This window comes from Eublepharis macularius, chromosome 4 (genome assembly GCF_028583425.1).
Source record: "Eublepharis macularius isolate TG4126 chromosome 4, MPM_Emac_v1.0, whole genome shotgun sequence".
NCBI classification, from domain to species: Eukaryota; Metazoa; Chordata; class Lepidosauria; order Squamata; family Eublepharidae; genus Eublepharis; species Eublepharis macularius.
The window spans coordinates 173,830,918-173,855,679 of record NC_072793.1 but is presented as its reverse complement, the minus strand read 5'-3'; the positions used below and the strand labels follow the sequence as shown (position 1 = coordinate 173,855,679).

General features: G+C 48.4%; 2 protein-coding genes across 2 annotated transcripts in view; both read left to right on the top strand.

The window, feature by feature from the left end:
• The window catches only part of LOC129327110 (zinc finger protein 420-like), a 35,882-nt gene that overhangs the window by 9,479 nt on the left and 1,641 nt on the right, over nucleotides 1-24,762 (top strand). The window contains exon 7 of the mRNA XM_054975545.1: nucleotides 2,575-3,915. Coding sequence (XP_054831520.1) covers nucleotides 2,575-3,915 — 1,341 coding nt within the window. The remainder of the gene's footprint in view (nucleotides 1-2,574; nucleotides 3,916-24,762) is intronic.
• Nucleotides 6,984-24,653, top strand: LOC129327101 (zinc finger and SCAN domain-containing protein 30-like). The gene is made up of 7 exons (XM_054975538.1): nucleotides 6,984-7,065; nucleotides 8,434-8,529; nucleotides 9,207-9,672; nucleotides 9,851-9,974; nucleotides 14,852-14,934; nucleotides 16,039-16,161; nucleotides 24,534-24,653. The coding sequence occupies exons 3-7, from the start codon at nucleotides 9,262-9,264 to the stop codon at nucleotides 24,567-24,569; spliced, it is 777 nt and encodes a 258-aa protein (XP_054831513.1). The 5' UTR covers nucleotides 6,984-7,065; nucleotides 8,434-8,529; nucleotides 9,207-9,261; the 3' UTR covers nucleotides 24,570-24,653.

Below are 24,762 nucleotides of genomic sequence, written 5' to 3'. Positions count from 1 at the left end.
GACCTCTTCTCGCAGAGCCATAGCCAGTCAGAGGAGATAAGATTGACCTTGAGAGGCTGATGCTTAGACTCCAGGCAGCTTCCTGGGTTCGTTTCCTTCTCTGTTCTGACCTTATACAACATGAAAGAATGCATAATGGGACGAAACCATATACATGCTCAGAGTGTGGAAGGAGCTTAAGAGAGAATGGAAAACTTGCTTCCCATCAAAGAATCCACAAAGGGCCGAAACTATATAGTCCTCAGTGTGTGGAAACTTTATTTCCCATCTTAGAACTCTTGAGGAATGCTCTTCAGTCAGTACACACTTTTTACAACCCATTAAAATTCCTGTTGGTGACAAATCATGAAAATCAATGTGAAAAATCATGAAAATTAAGATTAGGAGGAATACTAATAATAATAACTGCACTTATATACCACTGTTCTAGAGAGGTTAGTGCTTCACCCAGAGTGGTGAACCAGTTAGTATCATTATTATACCCACTATTCAGCTGGGGAGCTAGAACTGAGAGGAGTGGCTTACCCAAGGCCACATACTGAGCTCAGGGCAATAGTTATAACTGAAAACACCATAGAAGGTTATCTTCTATGGCATTGCCACCTGTTCCACTCCTGATCCCAGGTGTGTGAAGGCGAGTGGCGGGCATTGCCACCTGTTCCACTCCTGATCCCAGGTGTGTGAAGGCGAGTGGCAGGCATTGCCACCTGTTCCACTCCTGATCCCAGGTGTGTGAAGGCGAGTGGCGGGCATTGCCACCTGTTCCACTCCTGATCCCAGGTGTGTGAAGGCGAGTGGCGGGCATTGCCACCTGCTCCACTCCTGATCCCAGATGTGTGAAGGCGAGTGGCAGGCATTGCCACCTGTTCCACTCCTGATCCCAGGTGTGTGAAGGCGAGTGGCGGGCATTGCCACCTGTTCCACTCCTGATCCCAGGTGTGTGAAGGCGAGTGGCGGGCATTGCCACCTGTTCCACTCCTGATCCCAGGTGTGTGAAGGCGAGTGGCGGGCATTGCCACCTGTTCCACTCCTGATCCCAGATGTGTGAAGGCGAGTGGCAGGCATTGCCACCTGTTCCACTCCTGATCCCAGGTGTGTGAAGGCGAGTGGCAGGCATTGCCACCAGTTCCACTCCTGATCCAAGGTGTGTGAAGGCGAGTGGCGGGCATTACCACCTGTTCCACTCCTGATCCCAGCTGGATTAAGGCGGGGGGTGGGCATTGCCACCAGCTCCACTCCTGACCCTGGAAAGAAGCAATGACTGTGCCTTCGCCATTGAGCAAGCTGCCAGTGTGCATGAATTGTGGCTGTGACTTTCTTTGATGTTCTGTAACTGCCAGGAAGAAGGGGATGCCTGAAACGGGATTCCTTGCTAGCCAACCCGTTGCGGTTACACCTGACTGTATTTTCAAATATCTATATTTATTGGTTAGTCACTTGGTTTATGCCATGTAAAATGCTGTATATGAATTCTGATGTGTAAGCTTGTATAGCTACTGTAAATTTTTGTTCATATACTCTGTGGTTACTCAAGGTGACTTTGTGGGGTGAGCAAGCATTGAATTTGCAATTTGTAGCTGCAACTCACTCCCACAGGGCACGTGTCAGCAATTTGTGCCAGCTTTTGACCACTTAGAGTTTATTTTATATTCTATTAACTTTCTTATAAAGTAACTTTTGCATGATTACTTTGAAGTTGATTTTCATTACTCCTTAGTTGGTTGGTCACGTCTATTGCTTCTTTCCTGGGTTATTTACCGTGACACTCTCCCTATTCTGCGGTGCCACTCCTGACCCTAGCTGGGTGAAGTCGGGGGATGGGCATATCCACCTTCTCTGTTCCTGGACTGGGCTTCCTGCCGTGGCATGCTCTCTGGGGGGACAGGCTGCCTTGACTGGGTTTCCCTCTACAGGAGTGCCCTGTCGTGGTGCACCAGGGTAGGAAGTGAGTTGTCTAGAACACATTTATTCTTTTAAATAGTAGGATCCTTGCTACATTTCATCATAACTAAGTCTATTTTAAAAGAGTGATTACAAGTTTTCCATCCATACAAGTGTCTATTATCTCTCTTCTCCTGTGGAACTGGTAAGAAGATTTTGTTTCCAAATTGTTGTGTGCCCTTCTTAGGAGAGGGGGGTATGTCATTCCAGTTATAGCCAGGGGAAACTTTGTGAGTCAAACACCTCAGGCAGATAATCCACACTGCCTTTAGCAGCAAAGACCAAATAAGCAACCACTCAGTGATCTAAGTACAAACTTGGTGGCTTTTGACTACATTTTTGGGCAGCTCCTCTGACTTGGAATTTAGGCCAAGAAGGATCTCTATGTCAATCACTATTGCAGTGAAATGGTATTTTGCATTTAATTGTCACAACCTAGGGATCTGTCCGTACCATCAAGTATGCCACATGACTAGATTCCCAACGTGAACTTTTGAAAGTATGTCCAAACACCAAGCCTTTGAATTCTTGTGTTCTCTGTGTTAGTTGGTTTAGTTGGTTCCCTACTATTAGACCCAGGCTTTTGTGTGTGTGTATGTGTTTGTGTTATTCTTGTCTTTCTTTTTCTTTTAGCAGATGCAGTGTGGGAGTCAGCAACTGAATATCCAGTGACAGAAAGAGAATGCCTATATTCAGATGAGGAGGAGAACATTGAATATTGTGATGTATTGAGGACGGAGGAGGAGGAGGAGGAAAAAACTCTTAATGGGAGGGGAAATCCTGATATTTTACAAGATGAAAGTTCTCAAGAAATTTCACCCCTTCAAAAACTATACAAGGAAGGTTATAGGAATGAGAACACTGGAAGTGGGGGGAAAGTATCTGATATTAATATGCAATTGACCGCCCATAACACATGGAAAATATTTAAATGCCTGGCATGTGGGAAAGCCTTTGGGAGGAAAGATAAACTAGCTTCCCACCAAAGAATTCACACAGGGGAGAAACCATACAAATGCTTGGAGTGTGGGAAAGCCTTTGGGCGGAAAAATAATCTAGCTTCCCATCAAAGAATTCACACAGGGGAGAAGCCATATAAATGCCTGGAGTGTGGGAAAGCCTTTGGGTGGAAAAATAATCTAGCTTCCCACCAAAGAATTCACACAGGGGAGAAACCATATAAATGCCTGGAGTGTGGGAAAAGTTTCAATATGAGTGGAAAGCTTAATTGTCATAAAAGAATTCACACAGGGGAGAAACCATATAAATGCCTGGAGTGTGGGAAAAGCTTCAGGCTGAGTGGAAATCTTAATTCCCATCAAAGAATTCACACAGGGGAGAGACCATATAAATGCCTGGAGTGTGGGAAAGGCTTCACTGAAAGTGGAAGTCTTAATTCCCATCAGAGAGTTCACACAGGGGAGAAACCATACAAATGCCTGCAATGTGGGAAAAGCTTCACTAAGAGAGCAAGCCTTAATTCCCATCAAAGAATTCACACAGGGGAGAAACCTTATAAATGCCTGGAGTGTGGGAAAGCCTTTGGGTGGAAAGGTCATCTAGCAACCCACCAAAGAATTCACACAGGGGAGAAGCCATATAAATGTCTGGAGTGTGGGAAAAGCTTCACTAGGAGTGAAAACCTTAATTCCCATCAAAGAATTCACACAGGGGAGAAACCATATAAATGCCTGGAGTGTGGGAAAGCCTTTGGGCGGAAAAATAATCTAGCTTCTCACCAAAGAATTCACACAGGAGAGAAACCGTATAAATGCCTGGAATGCTGGAAAAGCTTCAGTGAGAGTAGAAGCCTTAATTACCATCAAAGAATTCACACAGGGGAAAAACCATATAAATGTCTGGAGTGTGGGAAAAGCTTCACTAAGAGTGGAAGCCTTAATTACCATCAAAGAATTCACATAGGGGAGAAACCTTATAAATGCCTGGAGTGTGGGAAAGCCTTTGGGCGGAAAGGTCATCTAGCTTCCCACCAAAAAATTCACACAGGGTAGAAGCCATAAATGTCTGGAGTGTGGGAAAAGCGTCACTGAGGATGGAAGCCTTAATTTCCATCAAAGAATTCACATGGGAGAAACCATATAAATGCCTGGAGTACAGAAAAAGATTTAGTAAGGGTGGAAACCTTAACTACCATCAACAAATTCAAGGAGGGTTCAAACCACATAAATACATACAGTGTGGGGAAAGTTTCAGGAGGGCTGGAACCTTTAATTCTCATTGAACAGATCACATGGGAGAAACTGTATAAATACCCAGAGTGTATGGAAAGCTTCAGTGAGATTGGAAAACTTACTGACCATCAAAGAAGCCACACACGAGAGACCATTTAAATTCCTGGAATGTGGAAACCCCTTTGGGTTGAAAGGAGTTCTAACTTTTCACAAAAGAATTCATTTAGAGAGAGAAACCATGTAAATGCCTGGAGTGTCGGAAAAACGTCTTTTGGAGTGAACACCTTACTTGCCATCAGGGGAGATGGAGATGGCGGAAAAGCTGTAGCAAAATCAGAGTTAATCTGAATCCATATGAGTCCCCAGGCTCAATCATCCTTGTTTATAGGATTTATTAGATGGGTGGCCATCTTGTCACCTGGCATAACATGGTGGGGGGGGGATGGGAAACGAGCTGGATATAGAAACGGCCTCCACTCCTCTATCCCCACTCCTGGGTTGTTGGCTCTCTCCTTTGACCAAGAAAAAAATCCGAAGGTGTCAGGTGGGGTGAGCTGAGAGCTCTCTTTCAGTCTCTGCCTTTTTTTGGTTCTCATGCAGCTGTCCTCAGGTATACAGATAGCCTTAGAGTTGGTATTACGCTATTGTTATGCATTACACTATTAAGTGCAGGAATGTAAATTTGTAATCCCATTTCATTAAATTGTTGATTGTATGTCTACATTGTTTTAAATTGTGTCATCCACCACGAGCAGAAAGTAAATAAATAAAACTAATTCATTTTTACTTCTCGTATGTAGGTTAGAAAGCCCTCATCCTGTCCCCAGAGTACAGGAAAATCAGCCCTGCTTACCTCCCCCAAGACCAAATGTATTGGTATGCAGACTGCAAGAGATCAGATTATCTACATTTAGAATTAGCAGACATCACTCCCCCCACCCCTGGATGATTTCTCAGATGACCTTGACGAGGTGCCTGTGCTAGTCCTTCACAGGGAGAGCACAGACCGAGGCCCACACATTTGCTTGAACTCAGATCTTTTAGCTCTCTTTGTAGAATAACAAGACACCCCTCCCATGGAATGCCCTACAAGCAGGCAGCATATAGTCACCACCTGGAGTGCACCACACCAATGCCTGCAGAGCACAAAGCTCCAGGGGGGTGATGTCGAGGTACAGACTGTAGATGAGAATGCCATCTGTGTGGTGGTGGGGAGACACCAGAGAATGAGAAAGTAATAAGAGTGGTGATTCTGTGTGTCTATCACCAGCTTTTTCTTTTGAACAGACAGTGAAGCAATTTTAGAGCCCAGCCGTTTTGCACTCTAAGCCAAGCACTAGCCCACTCTAGGATCCGCCTCGCCATTTTATTTATTGGGGTTACCTTCTACACATGCTCCAGAGTCTGCCCTGCTGGTGGAAGCCTGTCAGAAGGAAACCTACAGGAGATGAGTCTGAAGCTCTTCACTGTGCCCATCAGAGAACGTGGAGCCCACCTCCAGTGCAGGAGCACCTTTGCACTTACTTGTCCGCTCCTGCCAGTAGCAGGGAGAGATGTTTGACTACAAGTCCCCAGGCTGTGGTGGGGGCTCATGTTCCTTTTACAGGGAGGAAGGTTCTCTTATGAATCAGGTGCAATGTGAAGAACTGAGGCCCACCCTGTGAAAACTTTTGCCATGTTCATTCTGTCAAGAGTCTTGCTTGGTTCTGCTAAAAGCGGAGCATTTGCAAAACACAGGCCAGAAAACTGTGCAGGGAGGAAGAAGGGGGCTTGTCCTTTTGAGGCTATTTTGCCCAACCCTCTCGCTCTTCAAGGGGAATTATCTCCCCTAGCCTGTGAGATGGATGGGATGTTCAGAGCCGAGCCCAAGACAGGCACTTATTTCAGAAGCAGCAGCTTCCCTGCCTGGCAACTGGTGACTTGCTAGATGCAGGGCTTGTGATTGGCTCAAGCAGTTGAAAATCTGGTCTGAGGAAATTCCCAGCCAAACCCAAATCAAAAGCCTTGGAGTCTCTGCGACAAAGAATGCAAACTGTAAACAAAGGAATAAAAAATAATCAAAGGAGAGGGGAGAGCAACCTCAAGGGAAATCCCTGGCATGAAGGAACATGTTCTCATCTTTGGTGGACTTGTCCCAAAGCAAAAAAAAGTGGGTCACAAATTCATATGATAATACAGAAAATTTTGAAGATCAATATAGAATTTAAACCATAAGCCTTTTTGTTGGGACTAATGGACAAACAGTTCAAAAATAAACATGGTATCCTATTTCTATAAATGACAACGGCGATTAGGCTTTTATATGTGCAAAAATGGAAAAGTACAATATTGCTGCTAGAGATTCAAGTAAATGCAATTGCAAAAAAAAAAAAAAAAGGCCATCCCAGACTAGCTAGAATCTTATGTTAAAGGAACAGGGACTGTAGACTATACTGCTCTGTGCAGTCTGTTGATATAAATATGCCACTTCTGGGTAGTATTTGTGTCATTAAATACGTCATGTCAAATTTCTTCTGCTTTGTTCCAGCAATGTTTTATGTCTTTATTTGGATTTATGCTTAGTTTTAGGTGGCGAAACCATGTTGGCCTACAGGGTAGAACAGCAGGACTGGCGTCCAGGGGCACCTTTAGAGACAACATTCTTGGGGTGTACGTTTTCAAGAGCGAGTCAGTGTCTGAAGATGGGATCATGTGGGTTGTGTTTGGGATTGTTGATTTGCACGGCTGCAAACCCCTGCTTTCTGCTCACCAGCACGGGAGTGGTTAAGGGAAGCGAGCCCGAAATCCTAGAGCAGCAGCTAGGAAATGGGGATGGTGAGGTCGCTTCCTGCCTGCACCCCGCCTTCCCGGTGGGAAAGTGGCCTTTGTTTTTCCCACGCTTTCCGTAGGGTGGCCTCGTTCCTCCCGGGGGCTGCCAGCCTGGGCAATCGGGGTGGGTCGAAGGGAGATGCCGGGGAGGGGACGCAGGTCAGCGGCGACCCTAATCCGGGAGGGGGAGCCAGAGCCTCCCTGGCGCTCCTGAAGGGGAGGGAGATTTGCAGGGTGGGTGGAAGGAGGGAGCGCAGAGCCCGGAGGGGACGGGCGGGCCAAGGGGAGGCGGGAGGGGGGGGCAGCCTTTTAAGGGACGGAGCCTGGTGGGCTCTGGGAGGGTCCGGTGGCTGCCTCGTGAGCAGGAGTCCGAGGGTGGGGATATCTGCACAGTCCTCCCCGGGGAGGGGAGTGAGCAGCGGGGCTCCCCAGCGCCGGCAGCGGCGTCGCGTAATGCTGTAACCGAGGCGCGCTCAGCCGGCTGGCCGTGTCTGCAGAGGGTCTCCAGTGGCGCCGGACGGCCAAGCCCCGAGCAAAGAGCACGGAAGGGCCGCCAGGAGGGTCTCCAGGCGGGGAAAACGGCCCCCCGCGGCCCCGAACCTCCCCTGCTCCTTTTTTTTCAAACATTCATGCTGCCAGGAGAGAGGTCGGAGTTACTAAAAGTTGGAACCAATCGGATGACGAGTTGCTTATTCACCCCCTGACTTTTGGGAGGGGTGGGCAGACGTCTGTGGGTAAACTGAAATACATTTAATCCTAGTCACACCTATAATCCTGTTATTGCTTTATAGCATGCAATGTACACTTTATAGTTTTGCCTGTAATACACAAGTATTTGGCATACTTTTGGAGTCAAGAACTGTGTCTCATGGGGCAGCAACAGTCATGCAATCTTAACAGGACTTGTGTCCTATATGGCATTAAAATAAATCCTGTCTTACAAAAAAAAATACAAAATCGTGACTAGCAGCACAAATACTAACAGAGAAACCAATACCCCATAATAAAAAGGATTGAGGCAGCCACAGCAATGTTCTAGGGTTACAAAGATGCCATAAAGATGGATGGCGGAAGAGCCCTGTAGCACAGAGTGGTAAGCTGCAATACTGTAGCCCGAGTTCAATCCTGGCAGAAGCTACATTCAGATAGCCAGTTCAAGGTTGACAGCCTTCCATCCTGCTGACACAATGGCAACCACCCCGTAACAAAAGTCTGCCAAAAAAACATTGTGATGCGATGCCCCCCCATGAGTCAGTAATGACTCGGTGCTTGCACAGGAGACTACCTTTACTTCTTTACCTACTTGGGTGGTACATGAAGATGAGATATCACCATCCTAAAGGCTGACCAGTTAAAATAAATCTTAGCTATAATCCTATTTCCATGTGATTCTCCAAAACATAAAAGGCCTCTCACCAGGCAAATTGATGGGGAGGGCGGAGATATGGGAGCCAGGAGGCCACAGCAACAGAAGTCCTGCTTTTTCTTTCAGAATCTGGACCTGTCTGGGCAAGGCCTCTGAGGAAGGGCTCATCTCATGAGGGAAGAGATGGTCCTTAAACAAGCTACACAGTAAAGACTTGTAAAGGTAAAAGTTGAGCCTGAAAGCAGAGCTTTTTCTCTCCCTCTCCCTTTCTCTCCTCCTTCCTCATTTCAGAAATAACACCCAGTATCTTGGCCTCTGTTCCTTCCTTCGAACATCAGCATCTGGAGCTGTTCCCCTGTTCCCATTCATCTCTAGCTCATTATGGCAGGTGATGCCAGTCCCACTCCCACCGAAGATGTTCAGTGCGAGAGTCCCAGTTTTCAACACCCCCAGATCAACTGGGAAATTGCCGATGTCCTTTATAAGCTGTGTTGAAATTATGAACTTTTGCCGTGCACAGTTATTAAGAATTAAATGCCGGTACCTCTGCCGTCTTTCAGTGAGGAGGGTCCTTCTCCTATGTTACCATTCCACTGAGGAAAGTATTTTGTTCTTTATTGGTTATTGAAATCAATTCATCCCCCCCACCATTTCCTTGGGCCCAAATGTGAAGCCTTCTGCCGGTCTCAGGACTTGTGGCTCTTGCGTTGGAGGAAATCTCCTCAGGCCAGACTAAGGCTAGTGGGAAGATGGTTGGAGCCACCCCAGGGTCTCAAGACGTGTTATGGCCGTTACTTCAGATGTCTTGAAAAGGAGGCTAGACAAAGTCACAGTGGAGAGAGTGTGATACTTTGTTGTTCTCTTGCCTTTGCTAACAAAGCATTTTCTTGCCTTTGCAGGACTTAGGAGCCCTCAGAAAGGACTTGGCAGGTGAGCAAGAAGCTCTGGGTCAAGATGGGAAATCAAAGCTTGCCTGGGCCAGAAGCAGAAAACGGCCCTGAGGCCATCCAGCCTGGGAGCAGAGGGGAATTCTGGGAAAAACCTGTGGGAAAGATCCTGGCTGATGACATTACCAGCTCAGATGTCCGTTGCCTGCACTTCAGGCAGTTCTGCTACCAGGAGGCTGAGGGGCCCCGAGAGACATGCAACCGACTCCACCATCTTTGCCAGCTGTGGCTGAAACCAGAAAGGCACAGCAAGAAGGAGATGCTGGACCTGGTGCTCCTGGAGCAGTTCCTGGCCATCCTGCCCCCAGAGATGGAGAGCTGGGTCAGGGAATGTGGGCCAGAGACCAGTTCCCAGGCGGTGGCCCTGGCCGAAGGCTACCTCCTGAGCCAGGCAGAGGATGCGAAGCAAGGAGGACAGGTGAGGGTCTTTGATCCTGAGAACTCCAACGAGCAGAATATTGTGAAAAGACAATCCCGAAACTCCTCCCCGTCTATGTGCACAACCTTTTCAAGGAATCAGCCTATGAATATTCCCTACCCAGGTGTTTCTCTGCCCTCCTCCTGTTCTAATCCCTCTCCTCTTTCTTTGTCTGGAGTGCCAGGACCCATCTAGAGGGGCTGATGCTTTTCCTGGAGCAGAGAAGGCACCATCCGATCCAAGGCACAGGCCATTCTCCTGGGGAACCAAATGGGACAATGATGGAAGTGCCAACTTGCTGGGTAAGGCCTCCTCTAGGACTCCTTCTTTAAGCTGTCCATTTCTGGGCTGCTTTTGTATTTTCCTGGGAATTCTCCATGGAAAAAAATGTTTCATTCCAGTTTCAGTTCTATCTTTAGCGCTTCAGCCTGGGTGGAAAGTGGAAAGACTTGGGATAACGAAAAAGCTTTTAAGGGCTCTACATAGAAATTCAATCGGATGGGGACAGGACGGAGCCTTGAGGAAGCCCAGAATCTTTTCCTAGCAGCAACGAGTTAAAAAGAAGGGTCCCCTCCTAGGAAACATACATTTGAATGGAGTCCAATAGGTTTTTGGGTGGGCCTGAGATGTATCAAAGGTGCAGAAAAGGGCTGCATGGGTCTGTGGTGAAGCTGCCCAAGAGACTTATTTCCCAGCCATGTCCTGTGCATACATCCCCCAACTCTGTCACCCCCTCCCTTTCATGTGACCTTGTATATTGCTGCCTCTCTGATTTCCTTGGCGTTCTCTTAGATTTTCACTTCCACCAAAGGTTTTTGCCTTCGTTCCCTCTCAGTATGACTTATAGTAATGGACTTCTGAGCTATTGCTAGTAGTATGATAGAACGGTCAGTTTGTGGGGTGGTTGTGAGGTAATGGGTATTCTTTTTACCAGATGAAATAGAGGTTTTACTTAAACAAAAATTGTTTACTGTTTCTTGTTTTATAAATTATTTTTTATTAGGTTTTTAAAATGGGAAAGGGAATTATAAAAAACATTTCAGTAACGGAGTTGTGTGCAAGACCTTCATTGTGTAATCCATATTTCAAAATTTATATAACCTTCAATCTAACCTTCCCTTTCAATCTCTCCAAGCATTATTTAATTTCTTTGCTTTTTTATCCACTTATTCCATTTCTTATCTCATTTCTTACAATTTTTTTTTTAATATTGTTGCGTCCCCGGGTGCCCCCTAGAGGCAACAGCGGGTACGGGTCCTAGGGAGACATCTGAGGCGGATCCGTCCTGGGTGGCCTAGATGGGGCCGCCTGGTCGGTCTGGGCCAGGGTGTGGTCCCGGGCCTGTGAGGGCTCCCCCTTTAGGCCTCAGAATGGGTGTGCCGGTGACTGAGCTGGCTTGGCTCTCCTGCACTGGGCTCCACCAGCCAGCTGCCCCTTCAGCATCGAGGACAGACTGACCTTCTCCTCCCCAGCCTTGGTTTGGAACCCTCCTTAAATAACTCCCTCCCTTAGGGTCAGCTCCACCCCTTCTCCCACGACCCCGTCCCAAAGGCTACCCCCACCACCTGGGCCAGGTGTGGCCCCAGCCGTTTGTGCCACTTGCCCCCAGGTGGTTGGTTATCTCACCTGGGTACTTCCCCCTTCCTCGCCCTGCCGCTGTCCCCCTGCCTGACGGGCAGGTGGGCGAGGCTGGGCTGGGCGGCCTCTGGCCAATGAGGGGGCCGGGCTGCCCCACCCCCGCCTCCCTAGCGGGCTCTCTGGCGGGCGATGCCCGTCCTGCCCCTGGGCACCTGCGTCGGCATCCCACTGTGGCGCGGCGCCTCCTGTGGCTCCTTCCAGGCTCCTCTCCGGCCGGGGGCCACAGCAGTGGTGGGGCCAGGGGCCGGTCCACTTGTGTGGCTGCCGCCCTGCTGCACCACTGCTCGTCTCTGCTCCATTGGCCCGCCATGGGGCAGCAGCAGTCACAGCAGCAAGCTTCGGCCATGTTGGCGGGCATGCGGCCGGGCCACCAGGTGCAGCGGCAGCTCCCCCTCTTCCCATGTCTGGCTGCCAGGTGGGGTAAGTGCCATTGGGCCGGGGTCCTGGGTTGGGAGGGGGGTCCGGCCAGTCAGAGGGTCGCTGGTGCCGCCCCTCAGACAAATATATATTATGTATACATCATCTTAAATCACATTTTCAATCCTTTAGATTTTAAACCAAGAGTGTTAATCCCTTAGTCATTCCAGGGACAGAACAGAGAAAAAGGACAGAGGAAAAGAGCAGAAAAATAAGTGACCATTGCTATATATCATTATATATATAAAAAAACATTTTTAGACCAGTCTTCCCTCAATCTTTCACCTGTCTAATCCAAGCCATGTAAAATTATGCACTTGCATTTTCATTGTAGTGAGGCTGGGAAAACAAAATAAGTATATAAAAGGATTTGGCTTAGACACTAGTTTATGCTCTAGAAAATAAAAAATTTATAGAGCTCCTTCTATCTCTCCGGTGTTTCTCCTGTTTTACTTATAAGTTATCTCATCTTTTGTTTAAAAAGAAAACAGGTGATCTGAAAGGGAAAGTAACTAAAAGATAGGAATAATAGCAGAAGACTCCAAAGACCCAATTGGCACATTTTCTCTAGTCCTTTAACAATAAATATACGGTATCTAACATGTTATAGAACATCTAAACTTGCATTCAGTCTGTGTTAAGCTTCATTAAGCATAGAGAGGCATATGAGACCAATTTTCTTTCGCTATTCTTTGACTTTTTATATCTATACAGTTTTAATCCTATTCAAAACCTAAAAATTTAAAGCAAAGGAAAACAAATCAAAATATATTTCATATACCATCTTATCTCAACAAGCCCCTGGATCATAATCTGAATTTCATTATGTTTTCTTCTCCTTTCTCTCTCTCAAAAGATAATAGTGAGGACAGGAGACTCTAAAGACCCATCTGTCACCCTCTCCCTAACCCCTCTAGAGCACATCAACAATATAACAAGTTAGAAAGAAAAAATAAACATAGGACATTGTATTAAGCCTGTATTGTTGGATCGTAATCTGAGTTTCATTCTTGTTTCTTCGTCTTTCTTCCTCTGGAGTGGTACTGCAAGTCCTTCTTTCCAGTGCTCAGCCATAACTCAGTTGCTGTACCGGCACTACTCCATACTGGAAGTCAAAATTGTGTTTATTGTTAAATACAAATATATAGTGGTTTCAGAATAATTTGTGAGTGTATTGGTTTCAGAATGGTTCATAAGCTTAGTAGTTTCAAAATATTTGTGGGTGTAAAAGCCCATCAAGTCATAACTGAGTTATGGCAACCCCTGCTGGGGCTTTCAAGGCAAGTGAGAAGCAGAGGTGGTTTGCCATTGCCTTCCTCTGCAGAGTCTTCTTTGGTGGTCTCCCATCGAAGTAATGAACCTGCTTAGGCTCCAAGATCTGATGAGATCTGGCTATACCATGCCACATTCCTTCCTTTAATAATAATAATAATAATAATAATAATAATAATAATAATAATAGCAGCAGCAGCAGCAGCAGCAGCAGCAGCATTTGATTTGGTAGTTCTGAGCAACCTCATGGACAGACACTATCCCAAACCGAGTGGGTCCCATCGAGGCAGTAGTGCGAACCCGGCATTGCCAACAGCCGCTGCAGACCCGAACTCCTGGCCTCAGGCGATCCGCCGGCCTCAGCCTCCCGACATTTGATTTATATACTGCCCTTCAGGACAATTTAATGCCCACTCAGAGCGATTTACAAAGTATGTTGTTATTATCCCCACAACAAAACACCCTGTGAGGTGGGTGGAGCTGAGAGAGCTGCAGAGAGCCGTGACTAGCCCAAGGTCAGCCAGCTGGATTCAAGTGGAGGAGCAGGGAATCAAATCCGGCTCTCCAGATTAGAGTCCTGTGCTCTTAACCACTATGCCAAACTGGTATACAGATCTTTAAATGTTTGCACAGGGACCCATTTACAAAGACTGATTTTCCACACAGTTGCCACTTAGGCTAAAACCATCCGCCAAAGAGAAGAACATGGAATGCTCTGAATCCCCAGAAGTTCCTCGGCTCATAGGCTGACCCACAAAGGAAAAAAACAGAGACTTGTCCTGTTTTGCTGCCCTTTTGTGACCTGTATATTGCCACTCCTATTATGTGACATGTCCCCTTACTATACAGCTGTGTAGTGGCTTGTGTCATGCTACGTTCCTCCTTCTGGCTTTGTGTTTCAAAATGGTTTTTGGTTGCCACCAAAGGCTTTGGCCTTTGGGGCTGTCTGTGAGGTAAAAAAGAAGTTATGATCATATATTCCAGATGAAACAGGAGTTTTGCTTAACCAGAAATTGAACTATATGTGCCCAGTCATGAAGATTAATTGTCGCAGTTGCTGCTTAGGCTAAAAATAAGAAACAGATCCAGTCACAAAGATTATTTTCCCTCAGTTCAAACATCAAAATGTGATGATGTAATGCACTATACACTGGTCTCCCATCTAAGTTAACTAGGTGGCTCCAATTGGTGTAAAATGCTGCAGCTCGACTGTTAGCAGGAGTGAGCAGTAGCATGAACATCACTCCCATCCTACAGTCACTCCATTAGTTCCATCCAGGTATATTCAGTCAAGCTTTCCCAGTATTACTGTCTCACCTCTAGAGACAGCCATTAAGCTATTTTTGGGGGCAGAAGATGCAATCCTGCACTAAGTTACATTCCACAGTATAACTGGACTGCCCTCTGCCATTGTGTGTGTGTGTGTGTTCTGGGACCCATTGACACACCCTCAGACCATGGCTGATCCTACTTCTTGTGGCTGAAAAGCACTCGTAGCTCTAACTGCCATTCTCTGTGGATATTCTCTGCTCCTCCTAGACTGGTCGATATAGGTCTTTCCCCAAACCTCTCTCACTTTTCCTCACTGATTTACTAGTCAACCTTGTATGCATTTTGTGTGTTATTGCTTTTTCTGACTCGTTAAAAAAAACATTTCTGTTTAAACCTACATGTTCCTTAGAGAGTCCTCTGAGGAAATGATCCTCGTATACATAGGTGGAAATCCCAGTTACACCCTCTTGCTAGATCATCTCCGTGCATGCTAATTCTCCTAATTCGCAAGGAGACCCATAATTAGGGTAACAACACAGGTCTCAGGTGTTTGTAATGTAATTCTTTGCTTTTCTCACAGGCAGTGGAAGGACACTGGTAGGTCGTTCTGGACCTTCGAGCCTTTGTGGTGGACTGGAAGCTGCCTCCGAGCCACCGGATCAGGTAGGGGAGGAATCTTTGGGGCATCCCAGGGGCCTGTATCTTGTGCCAGCCCCCTCGCTCGAGGAGGACTCTGTTTTTTCCCGTTCTGTCAAAATGGCTCATTAGGAATGGCATGACTGAAGGGTTAGATCCTCCCCTTGACCCACTGGAGAGCCACTGCCAGTCTGAGTGGACAATACTGTCCTTGACGGCCCAGCGGTCTGACTCAGCATAATGTTAGCAGTCAGGCCCCTCCTCTCACTGAAGGGCTGTTTGTAGATAGGAAATCATAAACACTAAAATGGATGCCAGATTTTAGAAGGAGAGTGGCTGACTGACAGCCCACTCCATGGTCTAGCAATACTCTTAATTTAGGACAATGAGGTCTCTCAAGAAACTTTTGACTAATCGCGTCAATGCCTGGCCTCTCTTCCCCTCACCCATTTCCCCTAATCAGGATATTCACCAAACCTGGTAGCTTTTCCCTTCAGGTACTTACAAGGTTATCAAGCACCATTTAGTCCTCCTCAGGTAGACCCATCCAGCCCCTCTGGAAAGCCCATCTAATTATTGTTTGTGGGTCAAATAAGTCAACTTGCCCCATGGAGCATTTTGCCCTGTATCTAGAACCCCTAGCGGCCAGTGTGTGTGTGTTTCTTCTGGGACCCATACATACATCCCCAAATCTGTTTGGGCCTTCTCTCTGTGGAATGCTGGTTGTTTTGCTGCTGCCTCCAGAAACCCCCATCTTTGAGACTCGTAATTATAGCCATCCATGAAACTGCTTTCTCCCCTCTCCTCTGAGTTAGCCTTGCATGTGTTCTGTGTCTGTTTCTAAGATTGCCCTTTTATTTCTCTTTTAATAAAACCTTTCCGGCTGAACTTTTGGCTGATTTATTTCGAGAGATTTCTAAAGGGGAAAATCCCCTAAATAGTGATGGCAAATCCCAGGTAGCCCCTCTCGCTCTGTCTCCTTTAAGCGTTACCCCAGCTAATTAGGAGACCGCCTATTTGGGTAACAATAAGGCAGCTTCTTGTGTTCAGAAGGACTCCCTCGTACCTCTGTTTCACTCCCTTTTTGGACTGTGGCTTGATCTGTGAGGAGAAAACATTTCTCTCTTTCAGGGTCAGGTGACACTAGAGGAGGTGTCCGTCTCACCCCGGAGGAGTGGGCTCTGCTGGATCCGGGCCAAAGAGCTCTGCACTGGGAGGTCACGGTGGAAAACTGCAGGAATGTGGCCCATCTCGGTATGGCTCCCTCTTTGCCTTTTGCTGACCAAGAGGGAAAAGAGGAATTGATGCTCTTGTTGGTCTCTCTCAGTGCACCACAGGAAGCTCATGAGTAACAGATCTGCCTCCTTTGCCCTTTCCTCTTAATTGAACTGAGTTTCTGATATTCCAAGTGGCGCTCAAAGGGCAATGCATTTAAAACTCTTAACGAGAACAATGCCTTACTTAGCCAGCTTTCAGCTCTTGCCCCCTCTTCATCTGTTCCACTCTAGTACCCCTTGACTGCATCTACAGTGGGGCACTTCAGATTTGTCTGTTGCAGGCTGCCTCCTGGCTTGCCTTTGGTGGAATTTGGCAGCTGTGAGAGAGATCTGCCATGTGAGATGGTGCTGGACCAGGCGTGGAGCATCTGCTGGTTCCATCCCTGGCATTTCCAGGTGATAGGATCCGGTAGGAGGTGATGTGAAAGACCTCTTCTCGCAGAGCCATAGCCAGTCAGAGGAGATAAGATTGACCTTGAGAGGCTGATGCTTAGACTCCAGGCAGCTTCCTGGGTTCGTTTCCTTCTCTGTTCTGACCTTATACAACATGAAAGAATGCATAATGGGGCGAAACCATATATATGCACAGAGTGTGGAAGGCGCTTCAGGGAGAATGGAAAACTTGCTTCCCATCAAAGAATCCACAAAGGGCCGAAACTATATAGTCCTCAGTGTGTGGAAACTTTATTTCCCATCTTAGAACTCTTGAAGAATGCTCTTCAGTCAGTACACACTTTTTACAACCCATTAAAATTCCTGTTGGTGACAAATCATGAAAATTAAGATTAGGAGGCATCATCATCACCATCATCATCATCATCATAACAACAACAACAACTGTGCTTATATACTAGTATTCTAGAAAGGTTAGTGCTTCATCCAGAGCAATGAACAAGTTAGTGTCATTATTGTCCCCACAATTCAGCTGGGGAGCTGGAGCTGAGATGAGTTGATTACCTAAGGCCACCTACTGAGCTCAGGGCAGTAGTTACAACTTCAAACACCACAGAAGGTTATCTGTACTTGAAAGGTGGTCTTGAAATGCATGAAAATTATTAGTTATCTAGCAACAAAGCCTGTTGTGGGAAATAATACAACAGGCTCTAGAAAGGGGAGGGTGGGCAGACGGGCACTGCCTCTTCCTCCATGATTGATCCCAGTAGGGTGAAGGTGTTGGGTGGGTAGTGCCAACTGCTACGCACCTGATCCCGGACGGGTGAAGGGGGGGAGGGCACTAACTCCTGCTCAGCACATGATCCTGGACGGGTGAAGGCGGGTGGGCATTGCCTTCTGTTCATAATCTTGGCTGGTGAAGGTGGAGGGCGGGCATTGCCACCTACTCTGCTCCTGACCCAGGCTGGGTTTATGGGGGGTGGGCATTTTAACCTACTCTGTGCTTGATCCCAGCCAGATGAAAAGGGGGTAGGCATTGCAACCTGCTCTGTGCCTGATCCTGGCCAAGCGAACTGGGGGTGGGAATTGCCACCTGCTCCGCTCCTGATCCAGGCTGGGTAAAGGGGCAGGCGGGCATTGCAATGTGTTCCACGCTTGACAATGTCTGGATGAACGGGGGCAGGCATTGTGGCCTGTTCCACACTGGATTCTGGACGGGTGAATGGGGTGGGATTTGCTTCTTGCTCCACGCTTGATCCTAGCTGAGTGAAAGCAGAGTGCATCATTGCCTCGTGCTCTACTGCTGATCATGGCCGTGTGAAGGGGGAGTGGGCATTGCCAACTTCTCCAAGCCTGATCCCAGCTGGATGAAGGCGGAGGGTGGATATTGCCACCTGCTCCGCTCCTGATCCCAGTTGGGTGAAGATAGGCGGCAGACCTTGCCACCTGCTCTACTCCTGATCCTAGTTGTGTGAAAGTGGAGTGGGCATTGCCACCAGCTCCACATCTGAATCCAGCTGGGTTAAGGGGGGTGGGCATTGCCTCATGCTCTGCTTATCATATTGCCTGGTGAAGGTGGACAGTGGGCATTGCCACCTTCTCTACTCCTAATCCAAAATATTATTCATGGCCCACAATGATTGTGAATAGTGGTTGAATTTGTTTACTTTTTCATACAGGGACGTTTGTCTTTATTGGCTACTCCTGATCCAAGCTGGGTGAATGGGGGGTGGGCATTGCAACCTACTCTTTGCCTGATCCAAGCCAGCTGAAAGGGGGTGGGCATTACAACCTGCTCTGTGCCTGATCCCAGCCAAGTGAATGGGGGATGGACATTGCCAACTGCTCCACTCCTGATCATGGCCAGGTAAAGGGGTGGGGAATTGTTACCTGCTCCACTCCTGATCCAGGCTGAGTAAAGGGGGACAGGCATTGCAATGTACTCCACACCTGACAATGTTTGGATGAACAGGGGCGGGCATTGCGGCCTGTTCTACACTGGATTCTGGCCGGGTGTATGGGATGAGCTTTGCCTCTTGCTTCATGCCTGATCCTAGCTGAGTAAAAGCGGGGTGCAGCATTGCCTCCTGCTCTGCTGCTGATCCTGGCCATGTGAAGGAGGAGTGGGCATTGCCTCCTGCTCCATGCCTGATTCCCGCCGGGTGAAGGGAGCCAGACGTTGCCACCTGCTCCACTCATGATCACAAATGGTTGAAAGTGAGTAGTGGGCATTGCCAATTTCTCTGTGCCTAATCCCAGATGGATGAAGGCGGAGGGTGGATATTGCCTCTTGGTGCACTCCTGATCCCACATGAGTGAAGGGGAAGGGGGCATTGTCTCCAGCTCTGCACCTGTTTCCAGCCGGGTGGGTATGGCTGCCAGATCTACACTTGATCCCAGTCGTGTGAAGGCAGGGAGCCACCATTGCCTCCTCCTCCGCTTCTGATCCCAGCCAGGTGAAGGAGGGCAGGCATTGTCAGCTGCTGCACTCCTGATCCCAACTGGGTGATGGCAGGGCTGGGCATTGCCACCTGTTCTGCTCCTGGTCCTAGCTGGGTGAAGGCACGGAGCGAGTATTCCAACATGTTCTGCTTCTAATCCCAGCTGGGTGAAGGCAGGAGCAGGGGGCTGCATTGCCACCTGTTTTTCCCCATGATCCCGGCCAGTGAAGGAGGGGAGTGGGCATTGCCACCTGCTCCATGCCTGCTCCTGGCCACATGAATTGGTGGCAAACATCGCCACATGCCCTGCACCTGATCCATGCTGAGTAAAGGGGAGCAGGCATTGCTTCCTGCTCCATGCCTGATTACAGCCGAGTGAAGGGGGGGAGCATTGCCGCCTGGTGCATGCCTGATCCTTGCTGTGTGAAGGGAGGAGCAGGGATTTCCTCCAACTCTATACCTCATCCCATCCAAGTGAAGGCGGGGGGTGGGCTTTGTCACCTGATTTGCTCCTGATTGCAGTTGGGTGAATGGGGGTGGGCATTGCCGCCTTCTCTGCACCTCATTCCAGCAGGTTGAAGGATGGGCGCACATTTCTGCCTGCTCTGCACCTGATCCCAACTGGGTGAAGGTGGAGAGAGCATTGCTGCCTCCTTCATGCCTGGTTCTGGTTGGTTGAAGGGGGGCTGAGCATTAACACCTGCTCCGCTCCTTATCCTGGCTGGATGAAGGGGGGAGCGGGCATTGCCTCCTGCTCCTGCTCCTGGCCAGGAAAAGGTGGGGTGTGGGCATTGCCACCTGCTCCACTCCTGGTCCCAGCTGAGTGAAGGCAGAGGCAGACATTGGTACCTGCTCCACTCCTGATTGCCACCTGCTCTGCTGCTAATCCCAAAAAAGTGATGGTGGGGGTGGGCATTGCCACCTGCTCACCTCTTTATCCCAGCTGGGTGAAGGCGGGAGGCAGGCATTGCCACCTGCTCCGCTCCTCATCTCAACTGGGTGATGGCGAGGGGGCAGGCATTGCCTCCTGTTCGGCTTCTGATCCCAGGTGTGTGGAGGCGAGTGGCGGGCATTGCCACCTGCTCCACTCCTGATCCCAGCTGGGTTAAGGCGGGGGGGTGAGCATTGCCACCTTCTCTGTTCCTGATCCTAGCTGGGTGAAGTCGGGGGACAGGTATATCCACTTGCTCTCTTCCTGTTCCCAGCCTGGGTCTCCTGCTGTGGCATGCTCTCATAGAGGGACAGGCTGCCTTGCCTGGGTTTCCCTCTGCAGGAGCGCTTTCTCGTGGCGCACTAGGGTAGGAAGTGAGTTGTCTAGAACACATTTATTCTTTTAAATAGTAGGATCCTTGCTACATTTCATCATAACAAAGTCTATTTTAAAAGAGTGATTACAAGTTTTCCATCCATACAAGTATCTATTGTCTCTCTTCTCCTGTGGAACTGGTAAGAAGATTTTGTTTCCAAATTGTTGTGTGCCCTTCTTAGGAGAGGGGGGTATGTCATTCCAGTTATAGCCAGGGGAAACTTTGTGAGTCAAACACCTCAGGCAGATAATCCACACTGCCTTTAGCAGCAAAGACCAAATAAGCAACCACTCAGTGGTCTAAGTACAAACTTGGTGGCTTTTGACTACATTTTTGGGCAGCTCCTCTGACTTGGAATTTAGGCCAAGAAGGATCTCTATGTCAATCACTATTGCAGTGAAATGGTATTTTGCATTTAATTGTCACAACCTAGGGATCTGTCTGTACCATCAAGTATGTCATATGACTAGATTCCCAACGTGAACTTTTGAAAGTATGTCCAGACACCAAGCCTTTGAATTCTTGTGTTCTCTGTGTTAGTTGGTTTAGTTGGTTCCCTACTATTAGACCCAGGCTTTTGTGTGTTCGTGTGTATTTGTGTTCATCTTATGTTTCTTTTTCTTTCAAGACAGAACAAGGGTAGCAAGGAGAGGAGGAACTCAAGGAGGGAAACTAAGCAATATCATATATCATTGTCAATATATTATCAGTTATAGAAATTCATGCAATATACGCAAAAGTCCATATACACAATGAAAGTCCTCTGAGGCATTCTATGAATCTTACTATATAATTGAGTAAGCGTGTTTCAGATAACTCGCTTTATACCCAGAGGGCGCTGCTGCAGAGGAAAGCCCAGGCAACTCACCATATTGGTCCAGAAAACATGTCGTGGTGGGTGTCACGGGCTGGGCTAGCCCAAGCAGGGTGGTTCAAGTCCAAACCTTAAGGCCAAAGTCAAAGGGGAGTTCCAAGAGCGAAAGCCAAGTCAAACCGGTGGTCAGAGCATGAGATAAAGCCAGGAGTGAGTCCAGAGTCCAAGAGCGAGGTCAGGCACAGTCCAAGGTCAGTCACCGATAGCGTCAGGTCCAAAAGCAGGCACGGGCAAGGTTCACAGAAAACGAGAGTGGTTGTAGGCAAAAGACGCCCGGCAGTTCCTCCAGACTAGCTCTTAAAGCCAGGAGTGGTTTTCAGCCAGCTGCTTGGGCTCCATCCTGACGCTACTCATCGTCACTCTCCAGCAGCTGGCGTTGGCTCAAGAGGCGAGCACTGCGCCGTCTCTCCTGCAGTTCCAGTCTCTGGTGCTGCCTGTGGCGTTCCTTGGGTGTGGGTGAACCTGGGGGGGTGGAGGCTCATGGCTGCGCTGCACCTGTAGAAGTCCCTGGCTGAGCTTCCCCTGTGGTATTGGAGCTAGAGGGTGCTGGTGTCTCAGCTGCTGGCTACAAGCTCCGATCAGCCAGCAGCTGTTGCTCCTGATTGCTGGCTTCTGCTGAATCAGGGCTAGGGCTGGCTACACAGGGCTCCTCTTCTCCTGAGGAGTCCTGGCTGGCTACACAAGGCTCCTCTCCTCCAGAGGAGACCTCACTCTCAGACTGGGCCATGACAGTGGGAAACCCAGGCCGGAAACAGGAGCAAAGCAGGTGGCAGTGCCCTCCACGCGCTTTAACACGGCTGGTATTAGGTGCAGAGCAGGTGGCAGTGCCCACCCCCCACCTTAACCTAGTTGATATTGGAAGTGAAGCAGGTGGCAATGCCCAACTCCCCTTCAGCCAGCTATTAGAAGTGGAACAGGTGGCAATGCCCACTGCTACCTTAACCCACCTGGTATTAGTAGCAGAGCAGGTGGCAATGCCCATCCCCCACTTTAAGTCAGCTGGAATTAGGAGTGGAGAAGGTGGCAATGCCCACCCCCCACCTTAAACCAACTGGTATTAGGAGCGGAGAAGGTGGCAATGCCTTCCCCCTGCATTAACCCAGCTGACATTAGGAGCGGAGTAGGTGGCAATATGCACCCACCCCTTCAGCCAGCTGGGATCAGGAGCAGAGCCGGTGGTAATGCCCACTCTCTGGCTTAACCTAGCTGTTATTAGGAGCGGAACAGGTGGTAATGCTGGCCTCTCACCTTCACACAGCTAGTATTGGGAGCAGAGCAAGTGGCAATGCCCTCCCCTCTTCACCCGGCTCGGATCAGGAGCAGAGCAGGTGGTTATGCCCACTCTCCACCTTAACCCAGCCGGTATTAGGAGCAGAGGAGGTGGCAATGCCCACTTCCCACCTTAACACAGCCAGTAATAGGAGTGGAGAAGGTGGCATTGCCCACCCCCACCTTGACCCAGCTGGTATTAGGCACGGAGCAGGTGGCAATGCCCACCCCCCACCTTAACCCAGCTGGTATTAGGAGCGAAGAAGGTGGCAATTCCCACCCCTGCCTTAACTCAGCTGGTATTAGGAGCAAAGAAGGTGGCAATGCCTGCCCCCTTAAACCAGCTGGGATCAGGAGCAGAGCAGGTGGCAATGCCCAACCCTGCCTTAACCCAGCTGGTATTAGGAGTGGAGCAGGGGGCAGTGCCCACCCCCCACCTTAACTCCGCTGGTATTAGGAGCGGAGCAGGTGGCAATGCCCGACTTTGCCCTGTATGAAGTGGATGTACTATTGGGTACTTATGAGAAAAAACTTTAAAGGAATAATTGTCTGTACTCTTTGAAAAAGATGTTTTGAAACAGGCCTTACCAGGATCTAGACAACCCATTAGAGGGTTCATTAAGGAAGAAATAATATTAAGGGACTACTTGCGTATTGGATACAGTCATTTGGAGTGAAAAAATCTTTAACAATGTTTCTTCCCTGCAAGTTGGACACATGGTGCTCAGGACCTTATAAACTGTTGGAAAGACTAGTTTTCATATGGTGCTTTACACTTTACATTTGCACTTTACATTGTTTGTGCAATATTCATATGGTCAGCACTTAGAGCACTTAAGCACTTTATCAATTGTTGAAGGAGCCTGGTATATTAGCACCGGTGTTAATGGTTTTCTAACTGTGAGCAGGGTTAGTGTTAAGTATTTATACGGTCCAACAATCAATTTCTACATACTGTTACGTGGCTATACATTACTGTTAATAAAACCATGAATATATTAGTAAGTTTATGCGGGTAAATTCTTGTTTTGTACTCTTGCATTACCGCATTTCTCTCTGTTGTAGGTATTAGGAGCGGAGCAGGGGGCCATGCCCACCCCCCTTCATCCAGGTGGGATCAGGAGCAGAGCAGATGGCATTGCCCGCCCCCTTCACCCAGCTGGGATCAGGAGTGGAGCAGGTGCCATTGCCCACCCAGCGCCTTCACCAGGGTGGGATCAGGCATAGAGCAGGAGGCAATTCCCTTCTTTCCATCACTCAGCTGGGATAAGAAGTGGAGCCGGTGGTAATGCCCGCCCCCTTCAGCCTACTAGAATAAGGCACTGAGCAGGTGGCAGTGCCCACCCCATCTTCACCCTGTTGGAATCAGGAGCAGAGAAGGTGGAAATGCTTGCACCCCCTTCACCCAGCTAGGATCAGGCTTGGAGTGGGCAGCATGTAGCAAAGCCCACTGCCCGCCTTCACCTGTCGGGATTAGGCGAGGAGCAGGAAGTAATGCTCGCTCCTCCACCCAGTAGGGAACAGGTGGCAATGCCCACTTCCCTTCACCCAGCTAGGATCAGGCTTGGATCAGGCAGCAATGCCTGCCCCCTTCACCCAGCCATAATCAGGTGCAGAGCAGAAGGCACTGCCCATTTTCCCTTCTCCCTCGTGGGATCAGGAGCAGAGCAGGTGGCAAAGCCTGCCCCCCATTACCTGACCTGTATCAGGCGTGCAGCAGGTAGCAAAGACCACCTCCCTTCAGTTGCTGAGATCAGGTGTGGAGCAGGTGGCAACGTCCACCCCCTTCCTTCACTGGCCAGAATCAGTGATGGAAGAGGAGGTAATGCCTGTGTTCCCGCTCTCTAGAGCCCATTGTATTTTTCCCCACAACAGGCTTTGTTTCTAGTAAGAATATAATTTTGTATTAGAGACTGTAAATGGACTTTCATTGTGTATATGGACTTTTGCATATATTGCATGAATTCCTATAAGTGGTAATATATTGACATTGACATATGAAATTCATTAGTTTTCCTCCTTGCATTCCTGCTCTCCTTGCTACCCTTTCTTTTTCTTTTAACAGATGCAGTGTGGGAGTCAGAAACTGAACATCCAGTGACAGAAAGAGAATGCCTATATTCAGATGAGGAGGAGAACATTGAATATTGTGATGTATTGAGGACGGAGGAGGAGGAGGAGGAAAAAACTCTTAATGGGAGGGAAAATCCTGATATTTTACAAGATGAAAGTTCTCAAGAAATTTCTCCCCTTCAAAAATTATACAAGAATGATTATAGGAATGAATGCCCTGG